Source organism: Eptesicus fuscus, chromosome 5, assembly GCF_027574615.1.
Source record: "Eptesicus fuscus isolate TK198812 chromosome 5, DD_ASM_mEF_20220401, whole genome shotgun sequence".
Classification (NCBI taxonomy): domain Eukaryota; kingdom Metazoa; phylum Chordata; class Mammalia; order Chiroptera; family Vespertilionidae; genus Eptesicus; species Eptesicus fuscus.
The window spans coordinates 53,793,966-53,806,258 of record NC_072477.1 but is presented as its reverse complement, the minus strand read 5'-3'; the positions used below and the strand labels follow the sequence as shown (position 1 = coordinate 53,806,258).

The following is a 12,293-nucleotide window of genomic DNA, read 5'->3' as shown; positions in this document are numbered from 1 at the left end:
CCCCATCTGCCGGAAGGACCCCACTCACTCCACAGATGCCCTTCGAGCCCCAGAGCCACCTCAGGTGCAGCCAGCTGGGGAGGGACTATGGGAAGTTGGCTCCAGGGCATGTCCGGCCTGTCTTGCCCAGTCACGCTCCACCAGACACCTTCTAATTAATTTCCTTCTAATGTGCACGAATCCGTGCACTGGGCCTCTAGTATAATAATAAATTTATGCATAGCAAAAAACATACAGGGTGGGGCAAAAGTAGGTTTATAGTTGTTCATCTATATATATAAAAGGCTAAGTGACTGTCCGACCGTCCGACTATCCGACCAGCTGGTACATATGACACACACTGATCACCAGGGGGCAGACGCTCAATGCAGGAACCGACGAGCTGTGGTGACTTGGCAGCGGCATTTATCAGGTTACACACCCCAGAACCAGAGAGGCTTCTTCTAATTAATTTCCTTTCAATGTGCACGAATCCATACACGGAGCCACTATATGGGAAATAATCCTATGTAATAAAGAGCTAATCTGCTAATTAGACCGAACAGCAAACGACCATCCAGACAACCTTCTGCACGAAGCCGGGGCTGCAAGGGACTGCGAGGGCCAAGCCTCTTGCATGAATTTCGTGCATCGGGCCTCTAGTACAGTGGTCGGCAAACTCATTAGTCAACAGAGCCAAATATCAACAGCACAACGATTGAAATTTCTTTTGAGAGCCAAATTTTTTAAACTTAAACTTCTTCTAACGCCACTTCTTCAAAACAGACTTGCTCAGGCCGTGGTATTTTGTGGAAGAGCCACACTCAAGGGGCCAAAAAAGCCGCATGTGGCTCGTGAGCCAAGGTTTGCCAACCACTGCTCTAGTACAATAATAAATGACAATACAAGAATATACTCTGTGTTTCACATAGTCAAAACTGTAAATCTACTTCTGCCCCCCCTTACCAAATGTTTATAGCAATTATGTCCAGACCAAAAAATTATGGGTAGTTTAAATTTTTTTTTTTTTTGCTCATCATTTTTTCTTTAACATGTATTTCACTTATAATTTAATCCATACAAAAAAAAAGGGAAAAAACACCCACTGCTTTTGTATGTTATAGTCCCTAACAGAATATTAATTTGAAGGTAAGACTCTTCAACAAAGGTGGACTTGTGTCCAAGAACTCCTAAGGAAGTACGGAAATTTTTTTAGATACATTGAGTATATGCATTTTTTGGGAGAGACTGTCCCTAGCTTTCAGTTTCTCAAAGAGATCTCTGACCCATGAAAGATGACAATCACTGTTCAAAAGAGATTAGTAATCAACAAGTACGGTAAAAACAAGATTAACAGGTATAATCAATCTATTGTATTTCTAGCCTGGATACCTCCACTTGATTCTCCAGGGGGAAAATGTTCTGTATACATTTTTAGTAATTTTTTGAAGAAGTTTAGAAGTAATTTAAGTACAAAGATTAGAGTATACATTCATTATTTGGGCATCGTATTTCTTCATATAATTAATGTGAATATCAAATCCCATAACAAGTGGACAGTTGTTAAATGCCATTTGCCACTTCTAACCAAAGTACTCTGAAGTGTGACAATAACTGGAAAAGTCTGGTAAATCTCTTGTGATAATTTAATAAGTTTGTACATCACTAGTCTTAATCAAGATTGATAATATTAAGTCACTGAAGGACTCAATATTACATGCGCAATATCAAAGAGTTATCTGGAGGCTCAAACACATACTACAGCTGCAAATAAACAAGGCCCTGGGAAGGTTGGTATCACCAGATACCAAGATTCGTAATGTCCCAAACACGTCCAATTTTAAAAAATAAATATATCAGACCTATTAAACATCTTACCGCCTTGTTCTAACTGCAATACTTGTAGCTCCTCTTGCTCTAAAGATGAATACTCTGGGATGAGCTCAGAGCTGTCACTGGCTGTCCCATGTTCAGAAGTCACCATCTCTATATCAGACCCCTAGGGAAAAGTGAAAATCAGTTATTTGTCTATCAGGTCATCAAAGCTGGTTTTGAAAACAAGTAGATGCATCCATTATTTAAAGTCCCAATGCTGCTATACTCCAAAGAGAGCAGTATCTAATCTGACTACCTTTTGTTCAATTTATACCATAAAGGCCTATGGCAGGGAAACAGCAAAATGGAGAACAGGTTTAGATTCTAAAAGTGAAGTCAGATTAAGAGGTGAATGCTCTAACTACTCTATTTTACAAACCCAAACAATAAATTTGAATCCCAAAGGATAAACATTTGTGAACTATTTTTAAATACTGACTTTCAAAGAACTCAGTTTTTACATCACTGTTAACACAGTAATATTACAAACTAGAGGCCCGGTGCACAATATTCATGCACTGGGGGAAGGGGAGGTCCCTCAGCCCGGCCTGCACCCTCTTGCCGTGAGCCCAGCTTCTGGCTGAGCAGCACGCCCCGCTGTGGGAGCGCACTGACCACCAGGGGGCAGCTCCTGCGTTGAGCATCTGCCCCTGGTGGTCATAGCGACCGGTCATTCCACCGTTCGGTTGATTGGCATATTAGCCTTTTATATATATAGGATTGCCTTATAAAAAGTATTAAATAGCATACCTCATGATTGATGACAGTCCAACCACAAGATGAATCACTGTCACTGGAGTTTTCAGCCATTTTTCAGGTCTACAAACACAAAAATACATTGACATGTTAGGCATAATTTATTTTTTAATATATTTTTTTATTGATTTCAGAGAGGAAGGGTGAGGGAGAGACAGAAACATCAATGATGAGAGAGCATCACTGACTGGCTGCCTCCTGCACACCCCCTCAATGGGGAACAAGCCCACAACCCAGGCATGTGCTCTGACCAGGAATCAAACCATGACTTCCTGGTTCATAGTTCAACCATGAAGCCATATCAGGAAGGCGGGCATATTTTTTAAAAATCCTAAAAGAAGTACTATATGTGACCTAAGTATGAAAAGTGACTTTTTCTCTCTCATTTGAAACTGAGACAACCTACCCATGAATTTACCATACAGGATATGACTGCATACCTGAATAAACAAATACAACCAAACTTTTAAAACAAGGAGATCCTCCTAAACTGGAAATAGTCTAGACAGCAAATATTTCAATTGAAATTAAAATGGGGTGGAGGAGGGGTTGGGGAGCAGAAGTTGGTTAGAAACTGTTGTCATTGGCAATAACCTAGACCTAGTCCTAAACCAACATACCGTATTTTCCGGCATGTAAGACGACCTTTTAACCCAGGAAAATCTCAAAAGTCAGGGATCTTATATGCCGGAAAATACAGTATTTGGGTTTTAAGCAATCTGATATACATTGTCAGAGATTTTTCTAACCTACCGTATTTTCCGGCGTATAAGACCCCCGACTTTTGAGAAGATTTTCCTGGGTTAAAAAGTCGTCTTATATACCGGAAAGTACGGTACATTTGTCTCTACCTAGTTTGTTCTCCCCTTTCTTTCTGAAACTCCTATTTAAACTTCAAATCTGCCCAGCTGGTGTGGCTCAGTGGTTGAGCATCAACCTATGAATCAGGAGGTCATGGTTCGATTCCTGGTCAGGGTACATGCCCAGGTTGAGGGCTCCATCCCCAATAGGGGGTGTGCAGAAAACAGCCAATTGATGATTCTCTCTCATTATTGATGTTTCTATTTCCCATCCACCCCCGAAAATAAAGTATCTATATATATAAAAGCCTAAGCAACCGAACGACTGAAAAACAAGTTGAACAGTCACTATGATGCGCAGAAAATTTAATATGGAACTGATAGTCAAATAAGAACAGAAGAAAAAATATATCTGAATCTTCCATTAATGATTCTAGCAATTTATAAGTTAATATTTTAAAAGAGAAGATACAAAGGGTGGTTGGTTACTACAGTATAAATATTACCATATTTTAGATAAAGTTCTCAATCTAAAATAAGATTATGTGGCTTTTACGGTCATGCTAGAGCATTTTCTAATAAGTTCATTTGAGGTCATCTGACTGTTTGGTTTCCTATTTACAATTGATTAGAGGCCGGACAGTTTATAAATTTAATGGTAAACTTATAAAAAACTATTACAGCAAAATTATTTTATGCCTAGTAGAGATGATTATTCCAAAGACTACAGTCTGAAACCCTATAGGATAAACCAATTTTATATTTTAGCAATTTTATTTCAGCATTCCTTTAAAAAATACATTTTTATTGACTTCAGAGAGAGGAAGGAAACGGGAAAGAGAAATAGAAACATTTGTGAGCAAGAAACATCAATTGGCTGCCTCCTGCATGTCCCTACTGGGGATCGAGCTACAACCTGGGTGCCCTGACCTGGAGTCAAAACAGTGAGCAACCTCCTGGTATATGGGATGACGCTCAACTAACTGAGCCACACAAGCTGGGTTTAGCATTCCTTATTAAATTGACTATATAAATCCCATTTACTCATTGAACGTTTACATGAACTTTTAAAAAAACTTTTTGATATGTTACTACTGATATTTGAATTGTTTAACAACATTTGAAAATTATGGGCTGACATATGGGACTATACAAAAACTGAGTAATTAATTTTGCAGGAGGAAAGAAGAAAGGTCAAAGAAGGCTTTATAAATGAGTTACATTGTTTTTTCAGACATGCTAGGCAGGTTTTTAAACTGAAATCGCTGTCAACATTTAAAAATTGAGAGAAATCACACAAAATAAATTCTGGTTCCTCATTTATAAAAAAGATATGATAACACTGGAAGGGTTTCTTAAGAGAACAGAAAATCATTACAGAACAAAAGCAAAGGCAGCACCTCAGAACTGTCAGAATGGCTATCATCAAAAAATCAACAACTAACTGTTGGGAATGCTCCTACACTATAGGTGGGACTGTAAATTTGTGCAGCCACTCTGGAAAATAGTATGGAGGTTCCTCAAAAAAATTAAAAATAGAGCTGCCTTAAGAACCAGCAATACCACTTCCAGATATTTATCCTGAGAAAACAAAAACACTAATTTGAAAAGATGTATGAACCCCTATACAACAACAAAGGCATGGAAGCAATCTTAAGTATCCATCCATAGACAACTGGATCAAGACAGAGTGGAACATATATACAACAGAATATTATCTGGCCATAAAAAAGAATGAAATCATGCCATTTCTGACATGGATGGGCTTAGAGGGTATTATGCTAAGTGAAATAAGTCAGACAGAGAAAGACAAATTCTATATGATTTCACTTATATGTGGAATCCAAAAAAAACCAACAAAACAAATGACTAAACAAAACAAAACAGAAACAGACCCATAGATATAAAGAACAAGCTGATGGTTGCCAAAGGGAAGGGGGATTAAAAAAATAAGTATTTTAGCCGAAACCGGTTTGGCTCAGTGGATAGAGCATCGCCTGCAGACTGAAAAGTCCCAGGTTCGATTCCGGTCAAGGGCATGTACCTTGGTTGCGGGCACATCCCCAGGAGGGGTTGTGCAAGAGGGAGCTGATCGATGTTTCTCTATCATCGATGTTTCTAACTCTCTATCCCTCTCTCTTCCTCTCTGTAAAAAAAATCAATAAAATATATATTTTTAAAAAAATATTTTAATGTAAAATAATTTTAAAATCTTACTATCAAAAGTTTTTGAGTATTATTTTAAGACTAGTGCCTGGTGCACGAATTCATGCACATTGAAAGGAAATTAATTAGAAGAAATATTTTAATCTCACTATTCACTCTTTCTCTATAATACAAGTGTCAACCAAATTCAAGATCAACAATGAGAGATTGAAACACATGCGTGCAATTGGCGCCAGTGAGAGCTTTATATCCTATATAATAAAAGCCTAATATGCAAATTGTTCGACCGGGAGTTCGACCGCTCTCTATGACATGCACTGATCACCAGGGGGCGGTGCAGAACATGGCGGGTGTTGGTGATGCAGTGCTGGCAGCGGGCAGCAGTGGAAGCGCTGCTGGCCCCAATGGGTCCCAACTAGAGCAGGACCGTGGTGGGATGGTAGAGCAGGTGAGCAGGCGGCAGTGGCAGGGGGCCCAGCCCCAACTGATCGTCCTGCAGATGGCAACCAGCAGCATTGCCAGCAGGCCTTGATCACCTGATGGGGCCAGGCCCCGGGCTGGGATGGGGAACTGGGGGTGGGTGATGGCGACCAACCTCCCATGGCGCCCGGGTGGGGGCTGTGACTTCTCGCCAGCTACTTGGGGGCAGGGGTAATGGGGACGAAGGTGCAGTGAGAATGTGGGGTGTCTGCTGAACTCACTCTCACTCCCCTTGCTACCCTCCCCGGGGACACCAGGGCTCATGCGCCGGGGAAGCCCCCAAGCTGAGGTGCCCGGCACCTGCAAGGAGCCTGCCCTGCCACACACCGGCACAGCATCTTCCGGGTGAACCGGGTCAGTGCGCGTCATAGTGACTGGTCAGACAGCTGGACACTCAGCATATTAGCCTTTTTTATATGTATAGATGAGGACCATCAGTTGAAAATATTACCTCTTAGTAACTTATGAATTTTTAGATTTGATAAATATGTAAACTTAACGTATTTTTAATGGTGTATTTTATTTCTTTTTAAAATATTTATTGATTTTAGAGAGATGAGGGGAGGGAGGGAGGGAGGGAGGGAGGGAGGGAGGGAGGGAGGGAGGGAGGGGGAAAGAGACAGACAATGATTTGTTGTTCCACTTAGTATGCATTCATTGATTGATTCTTGTATGTGCCCTGACAATGGAATAAACCTGCAACCTTGGCTTATAGGCAGACAACACTCTAGCTAACTGAGCTACCCAGCCAGGGCTGTGTATTTCATTTCTATAGGAGCATTAAACTGTACACTGGTTGCAAATCAATGATTGGCTAAATATTTACTTACCAGCTAGACTGAAAGGAGTCATATTGTACAAGTAAATAAATAATGTATCTTTTTAACAAGTTCACAATTATGTATTTATTACATAAGCTCTTCCACAATAGCTCCAGGGAACTGTTACAGATCCTGCCTAAACTATGCTTATTCTAACAACCAGACCATACACAGCAATGAGGCTAATATGAAACACTTGAAGGAAACAAACCAACATGAGTCATAGCATTGCTTTTTCTACCTTCTTAAGAAGAGAACAAATGATTAAAACAAAAAACAACAACACTGTCTGAAAAGACCAGGAAAACCTAAATAAATTAATTTATCATGGGATATTTGACTGCTGTACCAATGAGGAAAGAATAAAATATTATGATTATGTAAAATTATATATAAATTAAGTATAAATTATATATATAACTGATTTTTAAAAAGCATTAGCCTGTTAAAATTCCTGAAGTCACCAAGTGTATACAAGGCTCTGTTCTTGGCTCTGGAAATAAGAGAACAAGACAAAGTCTCAGCCCTCATCAGGCTTAAAAAAAAGCAAAGGCAGAAAAAGTTAAAGAATATAAAAGTTTTAAGAAAGGCAATTATTCTAGCATGAGTTGAGTATTATAAAAACAGATATGAATCTTTTAAAAGGCACATATTAAGATGGGGAAGCAACTAAAGGGCACCTAGACCTATGGGATGCAAGGAATCAGTGCAATATTCCATGATAAAAGTGAGCATGTAAATTTAGCCAGTATTGACAAAGGAGGGGTTAAAAGAGAAAGGGAAGAGTTAGGAGAAATTTGAGAAGATGGGAAAGATTTTTTTAAAGAGAATTAAATAACCAATATAGTTAGTGCAGGTTTCTGGTAAAGTGACTGGGTAACTGGAAAAACCTTTCTCTATGAAACATAAAGTAGATATGACTTTAACATAAATGAAAGTGGCTGAAGCCTAGAGCATTCTTCACCATATGAAAGCTTCTCTCCTTCCCTTTGCATACCCCTTCTTCTAACCTCTTCTAGTAGCCTATATTCTCACTGCTCCTCCATAACTCACCCCTAAGATTCCTCCATAACTCACCCCTAAGACTTAGATGCTTTTCTTAATAACCTTCCAAAACTTCTGAGTTGCCAGACCCAATCAGAAATATTTAATATGTGTATATCCCCTGCCCTTCTCTAGGTAATTTCCACTTAAACAGTTCTTTTAAACGGGTAGCTCCGGGCTTTTGCTTTGTAACAAAATAATAGGCTCAGAGGATGAAATAAACAACAACAACATTTCAAAAGAAAGTTAAATACAAATTGCTAAATTGGGACAGCTTTAGCATATTTGAATTTCTCAAATCAAAGATCCCAATTTAATCAAGCCCCAATTTGATTCTTTGTTTAAAGTCTTGGAGGAAGGACAAACTTGACATCTAGCCCAAATAAGAAAAAAAAATTCTTACTGGCCATAACACCAAAGTAACAGTTTGGTGTTAAACACAATTGTGTCATACTATAGAACCATTTTAATTCAGCTGTTCTCAAAAAGTTCCATGTGCTGCAATTAAAGCAAAACTTAAGAAGTAACTTTCTGAGCCCCACCCTAGAGGCACTGACTCTGAAAACTGCCATTGTAAGTGATATTCCTAAAATGATAATCTCACATCATTCCTTAAAAATGTTAAGCTTTGCCCTAACCGGTTTGGCTCAGTGGATAGAGCATCGGTCTGCGGACTGAAAGGTCCCAGGTTCGATTCCGGTCAAGGGCATGTACCTTGGTTGCGGGCACATCTCCAGTAGGAGGTGTGCAGGAGGCAGCTGATCGATGTTTCTCTCTCATCGATGTTTCTAACTCTCTATCCCTCTCACTTCCTCTCTGTAAAAAAATCAATAAAATATATATATTTTTTTAAATGTTAAGCTTTTAGCCCAAGACGATTTGGCTCAGTGGTTGGAGCGTCGGCCTGCAGACTGAACGGTCCTGGGTTTGATTCTGGTCAAGGGCACATGTCTGGGTTTCGGGCTCAAACCCCAGTTGGGGGCGTGCAGGAGGCAGCTGGTCAATGATTCTCTCTCATCATTATTCTCTCTCTCCCTCTCCCTTCCTCTCTGAAATCAATTAAAAAAATTTTTTTTAATGTTAAGCTTTTCCCCAGCCAGCAAGGCTCAGTGGTTAAGGGTCAGCCTATGAACCAGGAGATCACTGTTCGATTCCCAGTTAGGGCACAGGCCTGGATTGTGGGTTTGATCCCCAGTGTGGGGCCTGCAGGAGGCAGCCAATCAATTATTTTCTCTCATCATTGATGTTTCTATCTCCCCTCTCTCTCTTACTTCCTCTCTAAAAGCAAATAAAAATATATATATGCTGGAGGCCCAGTGCACAAATTCGTGCACGGGTGGGGTCCAGCCAGCTTCCCCCAATGGGGGCCAAATGGGGCAGGGCCAGCTGGGGGGAGGGACTGCAAAAGGTTGGCTGGCCAGTCCTGCCCCCGATCCGGCCGGGGCCAGCCTGGGGGAGGGGCTTCCCCCCCATTGGGCCGGTTGGCCGGCCGCAGTGTCATAGCAATCAGTTATTCCGGTCGTTCCGGTCACTTGGCTTTTACATATACATATATATGTGTGTGTGTGTGTGTGTGTGTGTGTGTGTGTGTGTGTGTGTGTATGATAGATATTTTAAAGTTAAGCTTTCAAGTACAGTCTTCAAGATAATGCCCAAAGGTGTGGAGTATCTTTTAGTTTTATCTCTAGCATCTTGTCTTCTCTCCAGCAAATCCCTTTTCCCCTCAGACTTTTCAACTCCTCTAAAAGACTTGGCTTTCAGTTAACTCTAGAGCTTTTGCATACTTCCCACCCCTTATCTCAACCCAAATACTGTGCCTATTGCTTCCTATCTCAGCTAATACATCACTTCTTTGTGAACCATCCCCTGACTTCAGTCCCAAATACTACAGCAGTTTCCCTAATCTACTAAAAATAGAATGTTGGGCTGTAATTGCTTATTTACCTGCCTGTTATACATATATTCCCAAAACAGCACAGTGCTTGACACATATTAGGCACTCAATAAAGGTAAACAGATTTCTTGAGTGATGTGATCCAATTCTAAATTGTTCCTCAAGGACCTCAAAATTCTGGAGGAATCCTGAGGTTCCTCTCCCATTATTTTGACCATAAGTAATTACATAAACCCTTCTGCATTTAAGGGCTTTACAATAATAATTATAGATCCTAAGACCTTAGCTTTTTACTGAAACTAAAAGTCACAGAAGATTTTGAGGAAAGGAATAGAAAGCTCACTCTGGCTGCCTTCCTGAGACAATACTATGGAAGGGCAAAGACAGAGGCAGGAAGACATTTGCAAAACTACTACAATAATTCAGATGAGAGATGATGGTGGTTTGGAACTGGTTTGGCAGCAGTGAAGACAGTGGACAGATTATACATATATTTTGAAAGGTAGAGTCAACAGTGCTTCCTGATGTACTGAATAATGGGTAAGAGGAAGGACTCTTGGCTTAAATAAATACAAGAATTGAGACAGGAAGACTTCAAAAGCAGTAAGTTATAAAAGGAAAATTGGTAAATCAGTTTGGGCCATGTTAAATTTGAGACGGCTATTATCACATCCAAATGGAAACAACAAGTAGGCTGAATTTAGGAAACAGTTATGAGCCAAAGATGTAATTTTAAAACAATTTAGGTGGTAGTTGTCAAAACTAACAACACAGCAATAATATTAATTTTACCTATAAAGTATAACCTAAGAGGATGTTACCTGACATGATGGTGCCCTTCATCATTCCTGGGTAGCTACATTTTACTATGGAAAAGGTAAGGTTTCCATCACTGTATCTTCTAGAATTAGACATGATGAGGAATAATAGGGGCATTATTCTCCCACAAGTCTATAATTCCGATGAAAGACAACCAATGGGCTGACAGCAAAGGTCCCAAAAGTGCTGCGCACTATAAATGTGATAAAAAATGAGAGTCAGTCTAGATAGCTTTCAAGGACCTATTTCTATAATGTTTTTCAAAGGTTCTGAAACTTTTATCTCCCCAAAAGGATATGAAAATGTCTACTGTAAACTGGACTTCATTTGAGAAAAGGAAGAAGAGTCAATATCCCAACTAATGAAAAATTTTAAATGTCCTTTCTGCCTGGCCAGTACATGCCTTTGACCAGAATCAAACTCAAGACCCTTCAGTTCAAGAGCCGACACTCTATCCACTGAGCCAAACCGGCGAGGGCTATTTATTGCTTTTTTTAAAGAGAGAAACATTGCTTTGTTGTTCCACTTACTTATGCATTCATTGGTTGATTCTTTTATGTGCCCTGACAGGGGATCGAACCCCCTTGGCATATGGGGATGGTGCCATAACCAATTGAGTTACACTGTCAGGGCAAAAATAAACATTTTTTATAAATACATTTTTTATAAACATTTTAAAAAATGAAAAGACAAACCCAATTTTAAGTATAGTGAATGACTGATACAAATCCAAATCATCTTCCAGGTGATCAGTTTCTTCAAGGGACTCATATTAAAACACTAGAGGCCCGGTGCACAATTCGCGCACGGGGGGGGGGGACGGGGGGGAATGTGTGTGTGTGTGTCCCTCAGTCCAGCCTGCACCCTCTCCAATCTGGGACCCCTCGAGGGATGTCCGACTGCCTGGGATCGGGCCTAAATGGGCAGTTGGACATCCCTCTCACAATCCAGGACTGCTGGCTCCCAATCGCTCACCTGCCTGCCTTCCTGATTGCCCCTAACCGCTTCTGCCTACCAGCCTGATCACCCCCTAACCACTCCCGTTAGCCTGATCGATGCCTAACTGCTCCTCTGCCAGCCCGATTGCCCCTAACTGCCCTCCCCTGCAGGCCTGATCACCCCCAACTGCCCTCCTCTGCAGGCCTGGTCCCCCCCAACTGCCCTCCCCTGCAGGCCTGGGTTCCCCCCCAACTGTCCTCCCCTGCAGGCCTGGTCCCCCCCAACTGCCCTCCTCTGCCAGCCAGGTCACCCCTAACTGCCCTCCCCTGCAGGCCTGATCACCCCCAACTGTCCTCCCTTGCAGGCCTGATCCCTCCCAACTGCCCTCCCCTGCTGACCTGATCACCCACCACTGCCCTCCCCTTCCGGCCATCTTGTGTCCACATGGGGGTGGCCATTTTTGACCACATGGGGGCAGCCATCTTGTGTGTTGGAGTGATGGTCAATTTGCATATTACCTCTTTATTATAGAGGAGGATTTACCATCTTAGGTATCAATGGAGACCTGATAGTAGAAAAAAAGACTTGGGGCTTTGATGAGTCCACAGTTCAGTACTTCTGGCATCAAGATGTGGGTCCTATGGTTATCCTGCCTCCTGATTATATTCGTCATGTAAGTGGATGCAAAGATAACCTATCTATAGTAAGCAGGCTCTCCTA

At 41.1% G+C, this 12,293-nt stretch overlaps 1 protein-coding gene across 3 annotated transcripts in view; it reads right to left on the bottom strand.

Moving 5' to 3' along the window:
* Positions 1 to 12,293, bottom strand: part of CCPG1 (cell cycle progression 1) — a 68,215-nt gene that overhangs the window by 50,115 nt on the left and 5,807 nt on the right. For all 3 annotated transcript variants that reach the window (XM_054716215.1, XM_028147788.2, XM_054716216.1), the window contains exons 2-3: positions 2,605 to 2,673; positions 1,858 to 1,978 (exon numbers count right to left, since the gene is read on the bottom strand). In XM_054716215.1, the coding sequence (XP_054572190.1) occupies positions 1,858 to 1,978; positions 2,605 to 2,664 (181 nt within the window). In that variant the 5' untranslated portion in view covers positions 2,665 to 2,673. The remainder of the gene's footprint in view (positions 1 to 1,857; positions 1,979 to 2,604; positions 2,674 to 12,293) is intronic.